At 41.1% G+C, this 20857-nt stretch overlaps 1 protein-coding gene and 1 long non-coding RNA gene across 2 annotated transcripts; both read left to right on the top strand.

Moving 5' to 3' along the window:
* The first annotated feature begins 6315 nt into the window (after positions 1 to 6315).
* On the top strand, positions 6316 to 7052 carry LOC128446949 (uncharacterized). The gene is made up of 3 exons (XR_008339636.1): positions 6316 to 6404; positions 6609 to 6676; positions 6898 to 7052. It is a non-coding gene; the product is annotated as an uncharacterized LOC128446949 (long non-coding RNA).
* A 38-nt stretch (positions 7053 to 7090) lies between these two features.
* On the top strand, positions 7091 to 18271 carry LOC128459926 (eukaryotic translation initiation factor 4 gamma 3-like). The gene is made up of 22 exons (XM_053444889.1): positions 7091 to 7096; positions 7362 to 7517; positions 7814 to 8011; positions 8714 to 8866; positions 8948 to 9181; positions 9751 to 9855; positions 10319 to 10457; positions 10793 to 10995; positions 11632 to 11705; positions 12006 to 12109; positions 12223 to 12332; positions 12452 to 12624; positions 13210 to 13335; positions 13460 to 13541; positions 13968 to 14079; positions 14631 to 14841; positions 15152 to 15366; positions 15762 to 16155; positions 16466 to 16769; positions 17225 to 17306; positions 17423 to 17566; positions 18096 to 18271. The coding sequence occupies exons 1-22, from the start codon at positions 7091 to 7093 to the stop codon at positions 18260 to 18262; spliced, it is 3492 nt and encodes a 1163-aa protein (XP_053300864.1). The 3' UTR covers positions 18263 to 18271.
* Positions 18272 to 20857: the final 2586 nt, after the last annotated feature.

A 20857-nucleotide genomic window follows, 5' to 3' on the forward strand; every position in this document is an offset into this window, starting at 1 on the left:
CCAGATGTTTGTTCCACTTTATTTCCCATGAAGGTTTTCTTTTATCGGTTTTTACTGGAGTTGTAAGTCTATATTCACAGTTTATTAAGTTCAATATGTTGGTCTACCCATGGCTGGATTACCAACTGAGCAAAGTGGGAAACTAACACAAGGATCCCAAAAGCCAAAGTTTTCCCTCCATGGCATCACTACATAATTTAATTCATTGAAGGTTTCTTTCCAGTTTGCACCAGTGAAGAAGAATATCATCTATTTAGGATCTTCCATAAACCATTTAATGGTGATATGTTTTTAAACTAGTTTTAAGACTGATATTGTTTCAGTTAATGTTTGTGTTTATTTTATTTTATCAAATTGCTTCAATTATTTCTCTGTGACAAGAAGTTAAACACTCACCGAACCTCAGGCACAGTTGTATTAGTAACCAGCCAGTTTCAGTTTCAGTTAGTTATAGTTATATAGTTAAATAATTTAAACTTGTCAACAAGCTGTCAAAAAACAAACTCCAAGAAAACTGAGAAACCAGCAAATAATCAGATTGAAGAAACAACGGATTCTTTCCTTTTAACAAAGACCTTTATTCACTGATCATTGTCTACGAATTGATTAATCATCTAATCAGGGAGCTGGTTGGTTTCTGTGTGTCGGAGGAAATCAGTTAATGATTCTTCTATTGTAACAGATGAGGCCTCTCAGACTTCACCAAGGTTAAATTAGTTTCTACATTTTCTGGTGAAGAACTCCAGCTCCCATGAGTCTTAGCAGACAGGCATCCTATCAAAATGTATCAGAGGTAGATAGTTTCAGGGTTCAAAGGTTTTCATTATCTTCATATTCAATTACAATGAACCTGAAGGATGCATCTCTCTCCAAGATATCTATATATACATGTAAAGATGTATAGAAATTTTTTTTTTTTTCATATTCATACATGTTTTGTAATTATGATATGGCTATATTTCATTAGATTTGTTTTAATTATTGTAAACCTAGGTTTTAACAGTTCAATTAACATATTTTTATAAAATTTCACATTTTTAGATTTTTATTTTCTCTTAAAATATATACCTATATTTTTTATAAATTAGATCGTTAATTTTTTTTATTAGATTCAATTGTATTATTAGATTCTCATTTTTTTTAAGTTTCAATATCTGTTAATGAAATAAAATATAAACAAACATAAATACAATCATAGCAGCCCACAAATCCAAGATCATTAGATTATTGTTTAGACGCATTTGTTCCAGAAATGAGGAATAACTTAAAACCAAGATGACATTTGTCGAATCATTTAATCGACACAAAGTTGCACATAGAATAAGATTCCTCGTATATTTATCTATTTAATCAGGTGGTTTAAATAAGCATCAGTTGAATGACACATACACTGTGAGTTGAATTAAAAACGCATAAATATCAGTATTATATTGAAAATGGCTCCTCACACTTGCACCGTGTTTTTGAATATATTTTAAACTTTGGAGGGGAAACAGCGCCCCCGGCGGCCGGCCGGCGCCACGACTATGGGACACCTGGTCGTAATGGGGCGGGGCCCCTGAGCAGGAATCTAAATAAAACATCGTGCAGGATTCAAACTACAAACACTTTCACTTTTCTTCCGACTCTTGAGGTGAGTTCGTCCTGCGGTGTCGTCTGTGTTCGCCGGGCTCATAGATACACGGAGCCGGTACCGGAGAACACACAGGGGCCGCTGGGTGTCCGCTCCTTCCCCCCCCCCTACTCCGGGCAAAGTGAAATTAATTTAATCTTTTATCCGTTTGGCTAATGCTAACGCTGGAATCCTTGCACCGCCCGACCGCTCCCTGTTTCACCAGAAACAAACGCACCCCTTTATTCGTGTTTTTCTCGTGTTTTCGTGCACAAAATAAATGAAACCCGGTCCGGGCAGTCACCGTGTTTCCGCCTCTCACGCTCACTTCAGCACCCACTCTAGACACAGAGGTTTTAGCCAATTACAGACCAATATCCAATCTCCCCTTCATGTCTAAAATCTTAGAAAAAGTGATAGCCAATTGTCAAGTTCGCTGAATAATGCGCGTGAGATAACTGTGCACTGATGTTGACATGTTTTATTTCGCTCCCCGCTTGCGTCTCTCCACCCCGCACCCCACATTCACTCCCTCATCCCATTGGTCCCCAGCACACCAACATAGAGCTTCCCCATTGGTCAAACGCACATGTCAATCAACTATTAAAGGTAACATTGAGCAACACCACACCAATCAGCTGTGTGAGTTTCTCCAGGAAAATAATATATATGAAAACTTTCAGTCGGGGTTTAGATCCAATCACAGTACAGAGACATCCTTGGCAAAAGTCACTAATGACCTTTTAATAGCCTCAGATCAGGGACTTGTGTCTGTCCTCGTTCTTTTAAATCTCGGTGCAGCATTCGACACAATTGAACATCAAATTTTATTACAAAGACTCAAACAATTAATTAACATTAATGGAACCGCCCTTAACTGGTTTAAATCGTACTTGTCTGATCGCTCCCATTTCGTGCAAATTAATGATGAGTCATCTGTGCGCACCAAAGTAAACCATGGTGTTCCCCAGGGATCTGTGCTTGGCCCAATTTTATTCTCATTATATATGCTTCCACTAGGAAACATTATCAGGACACACTCGGTAAATTTCTACTGCTATGCGGATGACACCCAGTTATACTTATCAAACAAAGTAATCAATTAACTAAACTTCGAGCATGTCTCAAGGACATAAAAACCTGGATGACCCGCAATTTTCTCTTATCAAACTCAGACAAAACAGAGGTTATAATACTTGTCCCCAAACACCTTAGAGATACATTATCTAATGATATAGCTACGCTAGACGACATTGCCCTTGCTTCCAATGAAACAGTCAGGAACTTGGGAGTGATCTTCGATCCTGATTTATCCTTCAATAGTCACTTAAAACCAATTTCTAGAACCGCCTTTTTCCACTTGCGTAATATTTCAAAAATTAGACATGTCCTTTCGCAAAAAGATGCAGAAAAACTAGTCCACGCCTTTGTTACATCGAGACTGGACTATTGTAATTCATTATTATCAGGCTCCAGCAGTAAGTCGTTAAAGACTCTACAGCTTGTCCAAAATGCCGCAGCACGTGTCCTAACGAGAACAAAGAGAAGAGGGCACATTTCTCCAGTATTAGCATCGCTACACTGGCTTCCAGTTAAATCTAGAATAGAATTTAAAGTTCTTCTCCTCACCTTCAAGGCCCTTAATAATATAGCACCTTTTTACCTTAAAGAGCTGTTAGTACCTTATAAACTCACTAGAGCACTCCGCTCCCAGAATTTAGGCCTACTTGTTGTCACTAAAGTCTCTAAAAGTAGAGTAGGAGCCAGAGCTTTCAGCCATCAAGCCCCTCTCCTTTGGAATAATCTACCACTTTCAGTTCGGGAGGCAGACACCATCTGTTCGTTTAAGAGTAGGCTCAAAACCTTCCTTTTGATAAAGCTTATAGTTAGAGCTAATTAGTGCGCCAGAACGTTACTTGTTCTATTTTATGACACATGACACACAGAGCTTCTCTTTCCAGCTTCTCCTTCCTCTTCTCCATCCCTATCCCCCTTCCCCGGAATCCCTTTGCTTTATCACCCGCAGATCCAGGGCCTCTGTGGTCGCACCATGGATTGCGGTTTGTTGATCGCACACCGGGGGTCGTGGTGGCGGAGCCTGTGTCGCGTTGGTACGGGCCTTGGACCAGGACCGCAGCGGCGGCTCGTGGTGGGTGGCGGTGGACGGTGACTGAGGACTGGAGTTGCGTCTGGTCTGGATGGTGGATGGTGGTCCTGCTGGTTGCTGGCCATGGACTGTGATCGCAGCGGAACTGCTTGGCATGTCATGTTGGGGTTGTCCTTCGGGATGTTTACCCTCATCAAATGCTGCTAGAGACTTTAGTCTTTAATCTTGAAAACTTTAATCTTGATGATGTTTTCCTGCACGTGGCATCTATTGCACTTCTGTCCGTCCTGGGAGAGGGATTCCTCACATGTGGCTCTCTCTGAGGTTTCTACGTATTTTTACCCTCTTAAAAGGGTTTTTAGTAGTTTTTCCTTACTCTTGCTGAGGGTTAAGGACAGAGGATGTCACACCCTGTTAAAGCCCTATGAGACGAATTGTGATTTGTGAATATGGGCAATACAAATAAAATTTGATTGATTGATTGATTGTTCTCCTCCATGCAGATTCATCCCGTGTGTGTGATGCCGATACGCCTAACAGCAGCGCCTCCGACCCAGGAGAAGGCCCCCTCCACTGCCGCAGAGAAAGGTGAGGCCCCCGGGGTCGAGCATCACCTGAGCTCCAGAGCTCTCCTTTCATCAACTTCCACGAGTTATCCCCTGAGAAAACACTAAGACTGTCAACAGATGACTATCTCGGGCTAGAGCGGTCGCCCTCTGACCAGAAGGTTACCAGTACAATCCCAGTCTTCCCCATTTGCATGCCTAAGTGTCCTTGGGCTAGGTGCTAAATCCCCAAATTTGCACCTTCTCATCTAGAAAGTGCTGCATGTTGATGTGTGAATTGTTGAATGGCAAGAACAGTACTAAAGCACTTTGAGAGGTCATCAAGTCTAGAAAACGACTATACAGATACAGACCATAAAGAAAATGATCATAAGTCTGTTCTTTCCATTGTTAGGGTTCAATTAAAAGATAATCTGCCCCCCCCCCCCCCCCCCCCAATTCAGATCTGCTCCAAATGTAATTGGTTCTTCTCTGACCCAATCTGCTTCTTTCCACTTAGTGTGCTGCTCCCCCTTTGCAGTTGTAATTTGACAGCGGTGAAAACAATGGATGACGTCTTTAATTATCTAGTTTTGTCACAACTAAAGGAGATGCTGAACATCTACCAGTGGATACAAAAAATACTTAAAGGGTCCTCGGTTCACTATTAACTATAATTTAAGTTTAAAAAAAGAGGGCAGCTCATCCTTGTCTCCCCCTCAGAGCCCGAAGCCACGGAGGAGGAGCCGCCAGCATCTTCAACCAAGGAGGCCGAGACTAAGGAGGGTGACAGCAAGGCGGGGGCAGGCGATGCAGGGCCCACAGAGAACGGAGAGCAGAAGGCCGATGTCGAAGCCGGGGAGGAGAAGGAAGGAAAGGGCACAGAGAAGAAAGAGTGAGTCTCAACCAGAGAAAGAGTTTGTCAACTCGGAACACTGCGATATTTCACTTTGATATCACTTTTATATGATCCTTACCTTTGCTGGATAACTGCAGACTGCTCCTCATGGTCGCAGCGTTGCATTTCCACAAGATTACATTACATTACATTTAGCTGACGCTATTATCCAAACAGACTTACAATAAGTGCATTCAACCCTGAGGGTACAAACCTAGAACAACAAGAATCAAGAAAGTACAATTTCTTCAAAAATAAAGCAAAACTACAAAGTGCTATAAGTAAGTGCATTTTAAGTGCTACTAAATTGTTAGTTTCAAATTTTTATTCAAGGTATAGTCGGAAGAGGTAAGTTTTTAGTTTGCGGCAGATGTGTGAACTTTCTGGTGTCCGGATGTCGATGGGGACCTCATTCCACCATTTAGGAGCCAGGACAGCAAACAGTCGTGATTTTAGAATTTTACAAGACTAGAAAACAACTATATAGATACAGACCATAAAGAAAATGATCTTAAATCTGTTCTATCCATTGTTAGGGTTCAATTCTAAAATAATCTGCCCCCCCCCCATTTCAGATTGTCCAAGATGCGCCTCTGCTTAAAGGAAGATTTTTCTTTGTCCAAGATGCGCCTCGGCTTAAAGGAAGATTTTTCTTTGTCCTATAATGTGCTATGTTATTCCTTTGATGTTTAATTGTAGTCATTCCTTCTCTCCCTCATTGCTGGACATCTACTCACAAACCACAAGTTTGTTACAGAGTCACGACAGACGCATCATCTGGTAATTTACCCAACTGCAAGTTCCCTCCTGCTTCTCTTCTTCCACCATCATCATCAAAACCGTATCTTTTCCCAGTGTCAGAAGACAAAGATATAAGGGAATGTCTTTAGTTATTTGGTTATTGATGAGAGTTATATTACGATAATTATTGATATCATTTTTGTATCTAGCTCCCTGTACTATTTGCCAACTTTGGCTTTTGACATTGTCCACTAAAGATCAAGGGCTAGGTGATATATCAGGAATTATCATGATAAATGACACAATTCATTTTTTTTTGTAGTTTTATAGGCAGATATTTGTTCTCTCCTGAGTGATGCTCTCTGTCCTATAATGTCCTCTGTTATTCCTTTGACGTTTATTTGTCATCATTCCTTCTCTCCCTCATTGCTGGACATCTCCTCACAACCCACCAGTTTGCTACAGTCACGACAGACGCATCATCTGGTAATTTACCCAACTGTAAGTTCCCTCCTGCTTCTCTTCTTCCACCATCATCTTCATAACCATATCTTTTCCCAGTGTCAGAAGACAAAGATATAAGGGAATGTCTTTAGTTATTCAATTATTGATGAGAACTATATTACGATAATTATTGATATGGTTTTTGTGCCTAGCTCCCTGTACTATTTGCTAAACTTTGGCTTTTGACTTTGTCCACTAAAGATCAAGGGCTAGGTGATATATCAGAAACCCAACAGATTGCTACTGAGACGTGACAGACACATCATCAGGTAATTATTCCCTGGTTATTCGTAAAACTTTTTGGAATTGTATATAATGTTATTTAATAGATGTCCATCTGAACTTTGACTTAAACATAAGAAGAATAGTCGTCTAAAAAACTGAACTTGTTTGTACTTTAGATCAAAGCATGGCAGCCTGCAGAAATGAGTCAGCTGTCTCTGGGATCGTTCTTAATGTCTTCTGTGTTTCTCTCCCATCTTACCTACAGTTTTTCCAGAGGACTCAGATACAACTGCTAGGCCCACCATCCCGACAAACACGTCTTCCAAACAGCCTGTCTCACAGACTCCTCTAGCCGTATACCGCACTAATCAGCCAATCATGAAGCCCATGGCACCCATGCCTTTCCCTTACCTGCGGGCTGCACAGGTGAAAGAAACACACTGACCTGTTTACAGTTGATGGTTGCTCTCATTTAGGGGTAGGGGAACCTTTTTTCCTATCAAGGAACATTTCAATATTTAGAATCTCCTTCAAGGGCCATGCTAAATATTGATCACATATCACCCTAGCCTTTCTCTCTTTTTCTATCTATTTTCGACCCTTTTATTTTTGTATCTACCCATTCTTCCGACCTTGGTCTTCATTCTCTCTGGCTCCCCCCTGTCTTTTTCTTTAAAAGATATTGAGTCATGGTAATAATACTGTTTTTCCCTTTTTTCCTGTGTTAAGCTTAAAAACCTTGGGGCCCGGCGACCACCACCCAGGAAGATCATCATGGGCCTGTCTTTGCACGACGATGTTCAGCTGAAGAAATCAGAGAATGCCTGGAAACCAGGCATGAAGAGGGAAAGCCTCCCAGCGGAACCAGAGTCCAACAAAACACAGGTACGACCAAATATACACAATCTGAAATCCACAAAGCAGTGGGCATATATAGAAATTACATATACAGAATTATCTGATAATAAATGTTAGTCTACGTGATTGAAGATTTTCAAAGTATTGGAAATTCCAGTAAAAATGTTGTTTAAATCTGTAAATATAGGAAATCATTGTGAGTATTTAATTTCCGTATTACTAGTAGCTTTACAACAGGAGTAGTTTTTCCCGTGTGGTGAGAGATTGGTGTTTGTGATCGATGACCTCAGAGTTTAAGTACCTGTTATGACCTACTCCCTCAGGACCTGTTCAAGAAGGTCCGCAGCATCCTGAACAAGCTGACGCCGGAGAAGTTCAGCCAGCTGGTGAAGCAGGTGTGGGACCTGACCATCGACACTGAGGAGCGGCTCAAAGGAGTCATTGAGCTGGTGTTTGAAAAGGCCATCGACGAGCCCAGCTTCTCGGTGGCCTACGGGAAAATGTGCCGCTGCCTCGCCACGGTAAGCTGGTCGCTTAGTTGAGCAGAGAAGTGTGTCGACTTTGGAACGAGAGTCTTGTGTTTGCAATGTAATTGTTTGATTTGGATTTGGAGAAGTACTTAAATATAGCTTTTTCGTAAACTGCCACATTCATCAGATGCAAAAACACGATGGAGGAATTAAGTGTAATCTTTAAACCGTCTATTGGAGGGGTGTGCACACTGTGTCTCAATATGCAGTCAACAATTTGCTAAATGTTTATGCAGCAAATGGATCAATTGGTTCATATTCAGCTCTGCCTTGATGCAGAATAATGCTGTGAAAAGCAACACAATTCAGTACAGTGTGATGATGAGGTTTTATTGTTTTGATGCCTCTAGAGTGTACACCAGACGATACTATTTATTAAGGAGTTTGAAAATCAGTCACAAATAATCCTTTAAAACACAATTTATTAAACGTGCATATCCTTAATTATAGACACTATTAACAAGAGTTCTAGAGAAACTATTACATTTTCTGTCTTCCATCATTTGATAACATAACCTTAAAAATATATCAGTCATTAAAATCTAAATAATCCAGATACGAAAATATTAATTTGCGAAATATAAAAAGAAATGTTAAACCGCTGAAAATTTTTTACCCGGTTAGTTCATTACTTATTTTATTCTAATGCTTATGTTCTCTACTGAATTCATTCCACTTACTGTTCATGTGCAGCTCAAAGTGCCCATCACTGACGCTCCCAACAACACAGTGAACTTTCAAAAGCTGCTGCTAAGCCGCTGCCAGAAGGAATTTGAGAGAGACAAGGTGGATGATGTGGTGTTTGAGAGGAAGCAGAAGGAGCTGGACTCTGCTGCATCGGTAAGTGTGACACCGGATCTTTACCAAAACATCATTTAGTTTCTGTTTCAACTCTGTTCAAGAGGTTTGTTTCCTTGGTCCCATTAGACGGAGCGTGACCGACTTCAGGTAGAGCTGCAGGTGGCCAAGGACATTGCCCGGCGGCGATCCATCAGCAACATAAAGTTCATTGGTGAACTCTTCAAGCTAAAGATGCTAACGGAGGCCATCATGCACGACTGCGTGGTGAAGCTGCTGGGGAACCACGACGAAGATTCCCTGGAGTGTCTCTGCAGGCTGCTCACCACAATCGGCAAGGACTTTGATTTAGTGAAGGCCAAGGTGAGCTGGTGGTTGTACATTTTACATAAATCTTAAATTTCTTTTATTACGGTCATAGAAAGGTCTGAGGGGCTACAGATTGAAAACTTTGAATATAATCTACAGGATAATATGCGGCTGGTTTCCCTTTCAAAACAAATATTAAGAGAAATGCATTGTTTGCAGGGATGAAGATGTGATGAGAACTTTTTGTCAGCAGTGTTTTTGACATTAGGGCAGCCAAAGATCAGTTCATGTCTCTGCTTTCATCCCACTAAGATGTTTTCTTCTGGAAATGTCAAATAAGTTATTTAGTAGGTGATTCTGATTTACAATCCCACAGCAGCTGCTTACAAGTAGGTTGTGGTCGTTTCCTCAGCACGGAAGCTTTACGGCTTTTACGGCTGTTGATGAAATGTTCCGGTTTCATCTCAGGCGGTCAGGACTGTTCCAAGTGATAAACTGGACAATTGGTCAACTCTGAAAATAATAGTATCTGCAACCTGCTGTCTGGTAGATTGAATGGAGACATGCTGAACATGACTTTCATGTCTCAAATTAACCGTCTCTCTCCCTCTGTGTCTCACCAGCCTCGGATGGATCACTATTTTAAGCAGATGGAAAAAATCATCAGAGAGGGGAAGACGTCTTCACGGACAAGGTTCATGTTGCAGGACACCATAGACCTGAGATTGGTGAGTGGGTCTTCGTGATTTTTCTTTCATTTGCACAATTGTAAAGAGTCCAAGAATCAAATTCTTAAACGTAAGATGGATTTTACCAGAGAGATTTATTTCATCGATCTCTCTGATGACCAGGAACATGATACTATATATTCTGGTCCTATTCTGTTTAATGAATATCTACACTGCTGTTGTTAAGGAGTTCTAATGCTTTTTAGAAGGACTGATATAGATAGATACATAGATAATGGCGAAGAAATGTAAGAAAATTCCATAGAAACAACGAACAGGGAAAAATGGTTGAAACCTGAGGAATACGTGATAACTATTGATCTTTAATGAATTCATCAGTGTGACCCCAGTCATTAGAATATTCCTCTGTGATTGACTGAGCTAAGACATCTGTTTAACACTACAGAATCTGTCTGATTCAGGTTTGAAGTCATTGTTGTTCTGTACATTTGTTTTTCTTCAGCACAAATGGGTGTCAAGAAGAGCCAACCAGGGTCCAAAGACAATTGATCAGATCCACAAGGAGGCAAAGCTTGAAGAGGAAGAGGAGCAGAGAAAAGTGCAGCAGCAACTGTACTTCAAGGACACCAGGAGACGGCCAGGTCAGGCCTGCAGTCTAAATCCTCTTTAAGGTTTAGAATTACATTGGCACAGCTATAGTGACTTAGGAAGCCAGGCTGTAGACTTCCTGTCCCTATAGCCTGCAGAGATGCTATTGTGCCCAACAGCAGACAGAAAGCCCCCTAGCTCCCTCCCATCTGCTAGCTGACCTATAATATTTCATCTTGTAACGCAGCATGCCACTAAAACATTCAGAAATGTCACTCTGTCTGCCACTTTCACAGCCGTTTGACTCCACTGTATTTCCTGTGAACTAATCTTAAACCTGTATTTCCCTGTTTGTTTCTTGTTTTTTTGTGTGGGTGTGTCTCCACAGATCCAAGGGAGCAGAGGGAGCAGAGAGAGCAGAGACAGCAGAGACAGCAGAGAGAGCAGAGACAGCAGAGAGAGCAGAGACAGCAGAGAGAGCAGAGGGAGCAGAGAGATCCGCAAGTACAGGGAGAGGAGACCTGGAACACTGTGCCCATGAGGAAGAATGGCAGGACCATCGACCCCAACAAGATCCCAAAGATCTCCAAGGTGAGACGAGCTTTCCGAGGCTTCGACACAGATCTTACCATTTTACCTTTTTCTTACCTTCTACTGTGAGGTTTGTACAAATGCACTGCTACAGGAGACATGAAGCTGCTATTTACTTTCTGTCCCTCATAGTTGATTTGCTCATATCTCTACATGGAATCACAAAAACAATGACAAACAATTACCATGTGTTAACTGGTAGTGTTCCATGGAAACTTAAGCCGTTGTCAGGCGTGACCTCCGGGTAAAATCTGGAGAATTGGCTACAGACTTTAAACATTTAAATAACTTAACTAATTTTGATTTAATGATAGTTTGATCTGAGAGATTTGAAATTTGAATTTGAATTAAAGCTGGAACCTAAAGCAGAGTCAGGACTTGTTAAGTTTCTCTTGTATAATCAGAAATATGTAATATTTTATGATTCATACAGATATTGGTAAACAAGTTTCTTAGATTTTCTACTTATTACTGATAAAAGCCTCATAACACGGGCATTTGTGTCGATTTGTTCCTGCTTTTTCCTCACGCCCACGATTTCACGCCCTCAACTCAGAGTAAATCAATTCAACAATATACATAATGATTTGTATAATGAGTTTAATAATGTAAAACAATTTCAAAATTGTGCTGCAGTTCGACCCCTCACCTCAACCCTCCACCACTCCTCCACAGAACCCAGACATCGACGCCGGGACAACTCACGGAAGGTATGAGATGACAACACTGTCTGATTTGAAAGATCCTGTTGGTGTTAGGTTTCTCTGAAACATGAGGAGAGTGTCTCTGCGATCCTGATATTTATCTCTCCTGCTATCAGGATATTTATAACTCTGATTAACTAGTTTCCATTGACTTAAAAAATAAATCAGTTTTGTTATTAGGGTTTTGTTTCCTCTCTGTTTATGGCAGTGATAATAATTTGTAGTAGTTTCCAAATTGGTTAGAAAGCTTTATGTTCATTTACACTGACATCCTTCCTGACTCTTTGTTTATCCGTTCCCCACCAGTCGTAGCCGTACAGAAAAAAAGTGCAGCAACAAGCCGCTGATCTCTGCACCGAAAGTCACCGAGGTCAAATCTGAGCCAGAGCGCAGCAGAGTCCGAGAGCCTGGTGAGACACACGTTGATGCCCAACACCGGAGTGACAAGACAATAACACTGACACATTCCCTCTGTGCCATTAATCACACTGTTGTGACTCTGGTTGTTTATTTGCATCGACAGTGAAACCTGAGCCTGTCCAGATGAGAGAGAAACCTGCTCGGTCTGAGGAGGAGATCGAGAGGAAGTGCAAGTCCATCATCGACGAGTTCCTGCACCTTAAAGATTTCAAGGTGCTGAGATCCACTCAACTGATAACTGATTTTTTTTCTTTTCGATTTCATAGAATAAACCTTCTTAAAGGGAAGAATTAAAGTATAAGTCTTGAACATGCGTCTTTGTTTTGTTGCAGGAGGCTGTCCAGTGTGTGGTGGAACTTGATCTGGGCTCTCAGTCTCACATCTTCATACGCGTGGGGGTGGAGTCGACTCTGGAGCGCAGTCAGATCACACGGGACCACTTGGGCCAGCTCCTCTTCCAGCTGGCGCAGAAGGGAATCCTGCCCAAACCCCAGTTCTACAAAGGGTCAGTTCCCCTGCTCAGTTCTACTTAGGGTTGCAAAATTCCGGGAATATTAAAAGCTGGCACCTTTCATTGGAATATACGGGAATATACGGGAATATACGGGAATAAACTGGACATTGTGTGGCTAATTTATACTAACTGTATTTACCTTGTCATATACAGACATAAATATAAACATTTTGTTTTGTCATAGGCTGATTTGAGCCCTGAGGAAACTTTTGGCACTTGACTATATGCTTCTGCATCTTTGTGTCATTCTTAACAGAGGTCTTTGCATAGTATTTGCAAATGTACACAGCCTTTCCTTCTACATTGGCTGGGGTGAAATTAAAAGATTTATTTTATGTTGTCCAGCCATTTATCTTCCTGCTAATTATTTTTCAAAACATGTCGATACCAGAATAAGCGAGAATGACGGTCAATTTTCAGTGGTTTTTGGTTTTCTAAAAGACTATGTTGTCGTTCATTTATTTCTTTGGGGAACATGTAAACATTTTCTGCTTCTTAACTTACTGAATTTATATTGACTATGTTTTTCAGAGCGGCTCTTTTTCCTAACCACAACGTCCTTGTGTCTTTTCCCAGGTTTGCAGACACGCTGGAGCAAGCGGACGACATGGCCATCGACGTTCCCCACATCTGGCTGTACCTGGCCGAGCTGCTCAGCCCTGTGCTGAAGGAGGGGGGCTTCTCTATGAGAGAGCTCTTTAGGTATGAGACCACAAATGTGTTGACTGTGATGAACTCTGCTCTAAACTAAGCTGTGTATAAAGTAAAGATCTGCTCAGACTTTTAAGATTTATTTAAATTTCTTTCATGTTCTGTTTGTTCACAGTGAATTAAGCAAACCTTTGCTTCCTATGGGAAGAGCTGGGATCTTGATCTCTGAAATACTGCTCATACTATGCAATCAAATGGTAAGAAACACTTCAGTCTGTTCTTCACTCTTTTTTCCGGTTACCTGTTCTCATTATGAAGCAGGTGGATTATAACCAGTGACTCAGCTGTAGATATAATTTAAATACACATAGATTATTGACTTGTATACAATCTATATTGAAATATTTTTACTGTTGCACTGCACTGGAGTTCACTGTAGCATTTTTTTGTATTATTCCTTCAGTGTTATTATAATGATTCTGTTATAATTATTATAAACCAGTAAAATGAAAAATCTCATTGAAATCAACTAGGCTGATTTGATCTTTTGATTTGAAGCAAATATTTTCTAATTCATTAAGTAAGTTTATGAATGAAATATTTCTCCCTGCTGTAAATTAGACGTAATAGAAAAGACATTTCAGAGCATAGGTTTGTGACGTTGTCTGGTCTCGTCTCCACAGGGCCATCGTACTGTGGCTTCTCTGTGGGAAGAATCAGGCCTCAACTGGACTGACCTTCTGCCGGAGGAAGAGGACGTCCAGGCTTTCATCTCACAACAGGTCAGTGATGAAGGTCAACACTCATCAAGACTCAAGAAATATCAATGGAGGGAAACCCTCTGTTACCATCTATCAGCTGTTTGAGAACTTTCTAATGTTTTTTGTTTTGTTTCCACGCCGTCCTTCTCTTCTATACTTCCTCACCATATCAATGTTGTCTCCACTCAAACAGAAACTCCAGTTTCTTCAGCCACAGAGTCCGAGTGTCTCAGAGCACAAACCTGAGCCAGAGGGCAGCAGTGTCCGAGAGCCTGGTGAGACGCACGTCACTGTCCAACACCGGACAGACAGGACGATAATACTGACACATTCACTCTCTGCCATTAATCACACTGTTGTGACTGTGGTTGTTTATTTCTCATGTTAAAGGAGATATGACCAGTCAGATTTTCAGTCCCATGTGTTTCTCATGTGACCAAATCAGCACATTCAATTTAATTAAGATCTGTAACTGTTTGGCACATTTCACATTACTTATATGTGAAGAACTGTTAAGTGTAAATATTACCTATTGCTGATTGAATTCTGAAGAAATGTATTCATCTGTACTTTTCCTTCTTCCAGATGATGCGCCAAACATGCAGGCTTTGAACAGCCTTGCAGAGTCAGAGACTGAGCTGGAGACAGCCGCCGTTGAGCCTTCTCTCATGCCCCCCGCTTCACTACAGCCCCAAGCCTCTAGTCCTGCTTACAGAGAGGCCTCCTCTGAAACTTTGCCTGCTGACACCACTCCTCAACAGAACCCCAAATTCGACGCCGGGACAACTCTGGGAAGGTATGAGATGACAACGCTGTCTGATTTGAAAGATCCTGTTGGTGTTAGGTTTCTCTGAAGCATGAGGAGAGTCTCTGTGATTCTGATATTTATCTCTCCTGCTAGCAGGATATTTATAACTCTGATTAACTAGTTTCCTTTGACTTAAAAAATCTGTTTTGTTATTAGGGTTTTATTTCGCTTCTGTTTAGGTCACTGATATTAATTTGGGTTTTTTTCCAAATTGGTTGAAAAGCTTGATATTCAGAGTTTCTCATTTACACTGACATCCTTCCTGACTCTTTGTTTATTCGTCCCCCACCACTCGTAGCCGTACAGGCAGGAAGCGCAGGAAGAACAGAAAGCGCAGCGCAAAGCCGCTGAGCTCTGCACCGTCTCAGCCGGATCTGTACACAAGGGGAAGCAGCTCAAAGGAGCTGCTGGAGAGTCCAACCCCGGAGGAGCCGCCAAGAGACAGCGAGCCAGAGGGAGCTGTGCCTAGGAGACCGAATGTCTCAGAGGACGAATCTGAGCCAGAGGGCAGCAGTGTCCGAGAGCCTGGTGAGACGCACGTCACTGTCCAACACCGGACAGACAGGACGATAATACTGACACATTCACTCTCTGCCATTAATCACACTGTTGTGACTGTGGTTGTTTATTTCTCATGTTAAAGGAGATATGACCAGTCAAAGTCAGATTACCCCTAAATAATCATCTTGGAAAGCCCATATCTCCATTAATTAGGATCTGTGATATGACAAATTTCAGTCCCATGTGTTTCTCATGTGACCAAATCAGCACATTCAATTCAATTAAGATCTGTAACTGTTTGGCCCATTTCACATTACTTATATGTGAAGAACTGTTATGTGTAAATATTACCTATTGCTGATTGAATTCTGAAGACATGTATTCATCTGTACTTTTCCTTCTTCCAGAGGATGCGCCAAACCGGCAGGCCAACCCACCTGAAGCGGCCAACTCAAGTGAGCGTCTCTCAGCCAAGGAACCAGCCTCTTCTCACTTGTCCTCAGTCGAGGAGCTGAAACCCTCTTTGGTGCCACCTCAGACTCTGAACACAGACAAGCCTCTCTTAGACGCCCCTGGAACTCTGGCTGCCTTGTCTGGAGCAGCCCCCTTGGCTTTGAACAGCCTTGCAGAGTCAGAGACTGAGCTGGAGACAGTCGCCGTTGAACCTTCTCTCATGCCCCCCCCTTCACTGCAGCCCCAAGCCTCTAGCCCTGCTTACAGAGAGGCCGCCTCTGAAACTTTGCCTGCTGACACCACTCCTCAACAGAACCCAGACATCGAAGCCAGGACAACTCTGGGAAGGTATGAGATGACAACGCTGTCTGATTTGAAAGATCCTGTTGGTGTTAGGTTTCTCTGAAACATGAGGAGAGTGTCTGTGATTCTGATATTTATCTCTCCTGCTAGCAGGATATTTATAACTCTGATTAACTAGTTTCCATTGACTTAAAAAATCAGTTTTGTTATTAGGGTTTTATTCCGCTTCTGTTTAGGTCACTGATAATAATTTGTAGTATTTTCCAAATTAGTTGAAAAGCTTGATATTCAGAGTTTCTCATTTACATTGACATCCTTCCTGATTCTTTGTTTATTCGTCCCCCACTACTCGTAGCCGTACAGGCAGGAAGCGCAGGAAGAACAGAAAGCGCAGCGCAAAGCTGCTGAGCTCTGCACCGTCTCAGCCTGATCTGTACACCAGGGGAAGCAGCTCAAAGGAGCTGCTGGAGAGTCCAACCCCGGAGGAGCCGCCAAGAGACAGCGAGCCAGAGGGAGCTGTGCCTAGGAGACCGAATGTCTCAGAGCACAAATCTGAGCCAGAGGGCAGCAGTGTCTTTAGTCCTGCTTATAGAGAGGCCGCTTTGCCTGCTGACACCACTCCTCAACAGGACCCACACTTCGAACCCAAATGTGTGAAGGTACGAAAAGTGAAATCAACCAGTCTCTGCGAGTTAGTAGTAAAAATCCTGAAGGGCAGACAGAGTGGGGCTAAGTTACACCTTGTTGTAAAGTAACTGAATATAATTATATTTCGGACCTTGAAGCTAATGTTGGTCCACGACTGTTGGTAAGATCTCATCAATACAATTCCTGGATCCACCTGTGCTCCAAAATGTTACGGTTTCCTCCCTGGGTCCACAAATATTCATGGAAATCATTTCAGTAGCTTTTGATGAATCCTGCTGACAAACTGACTAAACAAATGAAAACATAAGCTCCAGTTCTAGACCAGAAATACGTTAGTTACACATCTACATACTTTGAACTCTGTGTTTACTGCTCTTCAGTGTCATCACTTCTGAGCTGATTCTCGTGAATTTGACAGACGCTGTGTTTTTACTCCTCCTCCTCCTCTGATCTCTCTGTTTCTCAGGAGAACCTGGCTGAATCTCACCTGAGCTCGTCTCCCTACCTGAGGGCGTTGATGACGGCTGTGTGTAAGGCAGCAGTGAAAGGTAAGCTCTCCACCAGCCGGAGCAAAGACTCCTCTGCTCAAATCGCACCGCTGATTACAATATGTATTCTCTTGCCGAGCGAATGAAATTAATCTGCCTCCTTCTTCACTGTGCAGATAACACCAACTGTCGAGTGCACACGGCCCTCATTCAAAAGAGATTACCTGTATTGCTCCAGTACCGGAACTCAGAGAGTGAGCGACAGCTGCATGCTCTTCAGGAACTTCAGTCGCTGATCGTCGCCCTCGATCATCCTCCAAGTAAGTTCTGCGTCAGAGTTCACTCCAAATGAAACTCACACATCATCCCTTTTCTTTGTTTCTTAAGAATAAACTGTGTAACAAGTTCTCAGTTGTGATCCAACCAGTGGAACAGTTCAATCTCACTACAAGGTCCATTTAGTAGCTTTTCTGGAGCTTTAGTTCTTGTCACATGATTCTCATCAGCAGAAGAACTTCGCCTTGTTATATGGAATTGGAGATTTTCATATTTCCGTCTATTTTTTAAGGACATTTGAAAAGTTTGGATTAAAACATTGAATCTCAAATTTTTTCTCCACTGACATTAACTTGATTCGTTCATTTGAGGAACATCACTCCAAATAACTTTTGCTAAACACAATGCCGTCTTCAGTTATTTCTAATACATCAATTTTTGGTTTCTTATCTAGATACAAATCCCATTACTTGAATTGATAACATTAGGAATTGGTCTCACCTCACAGAAAAATGAGATTTATTTCAGTTTCGTCACAGCTGAAACGATGACTGACATGTATTTGTTCTCCAGACCTCCTCCGGATATTCTTCGAGTGTATGTACGACGAGGACGCATTCTGCAAGTCGGGGACGAGAAAAGACCCGGCCAATCAGCTGGATAAGGGCGTGGCCCTGAAGACCGTCACAGCCTTCTTCACCTGGCTGCGGGAGGCGGAGGAGGAGTCGGAAGACAATTGACAAGTTTGGATTCCAAACTCGTCAATTTGGAATTTTTCTTTTTCTTTTGCAACGTTCCGCACTTTTTAATTTATTAATAATAAAAGGAAGTTAAAAATGCTCGTTCTCATGATTAGTTCTTTCCATGGTTTGGTGCTTAAAGGGCATACGACTCAGTGTGTGTGTGTGTGTCTGTGTGATGAACTGAGACAGTTGTGTTGTGTTGGAAGTTGCCGTAGCATCGTCAGAAGACCTGTGTGATCAGACCAGGAGAAGCAGCTGAGCGATGAGCTGCCGGCTCTTCAGGATCAACGACACAGGCTCCACTCGTTTGGTCTGTTTAGTCATCGCAGCCCAAACAATCAAACAGCACCGTGTCTTTGAAAGTGTCTCAGCAGCTTGTCGCCTCATATATTTCTTATTTGTACCATCTTTTGTATGTGTGTGTCTAGATTGTGTGTTTATGAAGCCATGACATGTTTGAGTGTTGTCCGGCATAATGTGGTCACGTGACCACCAGGTCGCCCAAAACACACCCACTGTGAACATGGATACCGGAGATGTATTGGTAAACTGATGATTCAATTTATTGGCAATTATTTAGGTAATGCCCAAGCAATAATCTTGCACTGTTAAATATGACTGTATATAATTGTTTCAAAGGTATTTTCAAGAACTGAAGATTAGACACAAAACCCTGAAATATTCACTTTACAGTTAAATACGACAAAAGTGGTAAAAGGCTGAAATATGAAAATATTGTACAAATGTTTTATATTATCACTGTTGCTTTTTCTCAGTGAAGGTAAAAGGCTCATGTTTCAGGATATGAGTTCTCTGTTCAGTCTGTTTAGTCGTCGAAGCCCAAACAATCAAACAGCACCGTGTCTTTGAAAGTGTCTCAGCAGCTTGTCGCCTCATATATTTCTTATTTGTACCATCTTTTGTATGTGTGTATCTAGATTGTGTGTTTATGAAGCCATGACATGTTTGAGTGTTGTCCGGCATAATGTGGTCACGTGACCACCAGATCGCCCAAAACACACCCACTGTGAACATGGATACCGGAGACGTATTGGTTAACTGATGATTCAATTTATTGGCAATTATTTAGGTAATGTCCAAGCAATAATCTTGCACTGTTAAATATGACTGTATATAATTGTTTGACAGGTATTTTCAAGAACTGAAGATTAGACACAAAACCTTGAAATATTCACTGTACAGTTAAATACAACAAAAGTGGTAAAAGGCTGAAATATGAAAATATTGTACAAATGTTTTATATTATCACTGTTGCTTTTTCTCAGTGAAGGTTAAACGCTCATGTTTCAGGATATGAGTTCTCTGCTCAGTGTGTGCGTGTTCTTAAGGGGTTTGTTTTTTTACTCTTGAAACAAGTGACTTATGTTGGCAGATACAAAACGGTTGTCTACCACTGCTGATCACAAGAAGTTGTTTTGTTGTGTCATCATTAGACAGAGGTTCCCAGATGTTTGTTCCACTTTATTTCCCATGAAGGTTTCTTTTATCGGTTTTTACTGGAGTTGTAAGTCTATATTCACAGTTTATTAAGTTCAATATGTTGGTCTACCATGGCTGGATTACCAACTGAGCAAAGTGGGAAACTAACACAAGGATCCCAAAAGCCAAAGTTTTTCCCTCCATGTCATCACAACACAATTTAATTCATTGAAGGTTTCTTTCCAGTTTGCACCAGTGAAGAAGAATATCATCTATGTAAGATCTTCCATAAACCATTTAATGGTGATATGTTTTTAAACTAGTTTTAAGACTAATATTGTTTCAGTTAATGTTTGTGTTGATTTTATTTTATCAAATTGCTTCAATTGTTTCTCTGTGACAAGAAGTTAAACACTCACCAAACCTCAGGCACAGTTGTATTAGTAACCAGCCAGTTTCAGTTTCAGTTAGTTATAGTTAGATAGTTAAATAATTTAAACTTGTCAACAAGCTGTCAAAAAACAAACTCCAAGAAAACTGAGAAACCAGCAAATTATCAGATTGAAGAAACAACGGTTTCTTTCCTTTAACAAAGACCTTTATTCACTGATCATTGTCTACGAATTGATTAATCATCTAATCAGGGAGCTGGTTGGTTTCTGTGTGTCTGAGGAAATCAGTTAATGATTCTTCTATTGTAACAGATGAGGCCTCTCAGACTTCACCAAGGTTAAATTAGTTTGTATAGTTTTGGTGAAGAACTCCAGCTCCCATGAGTCTTAGCAGACAGGCATCCTATCAAAATGTATCAGAGGTAGATAGTTTCAGGGTTCAAGGGTTTTCATTATCTTCATATTCAATTACAATGAACCTGAAGGATGCTTCTCTCTCCAAGATATCTATATAAACATGTAAAGATGTATAGACTTCTTTTTTTTTCATATTCATACATGTTTTGTAATTATGATATGGCTATATTTCATTAGATTTGTTTTAATTATTTTAAACCTAGGTTTTAATAGTTCAATTAATATATTTTTATAAAATTTCACATTTTTAGATTTTTATTTTCTCTTAAAATATATACCTATATTTTTTATTAATTAGATGGTTAATTTTTTTATTAGATTCAATTGTATTATTAGATTCTCA

The sequence above is a fragment of the Pleuronectes platessa genome, chromosome 2 (assembly GCF_947347685.1).
Source record: "Pleuronectes platessa chromosome 2, fPlePla1.1, whole genome shotgun sequence".
Classification (NCBI taxonomy): domain Eukaryota; kingdom Metazoa; phylum Chordata; class Actinopteri; order Pleuronectiformes; family Pleuronectidae; genus Pleuronectes; species Pleuronectes platessa.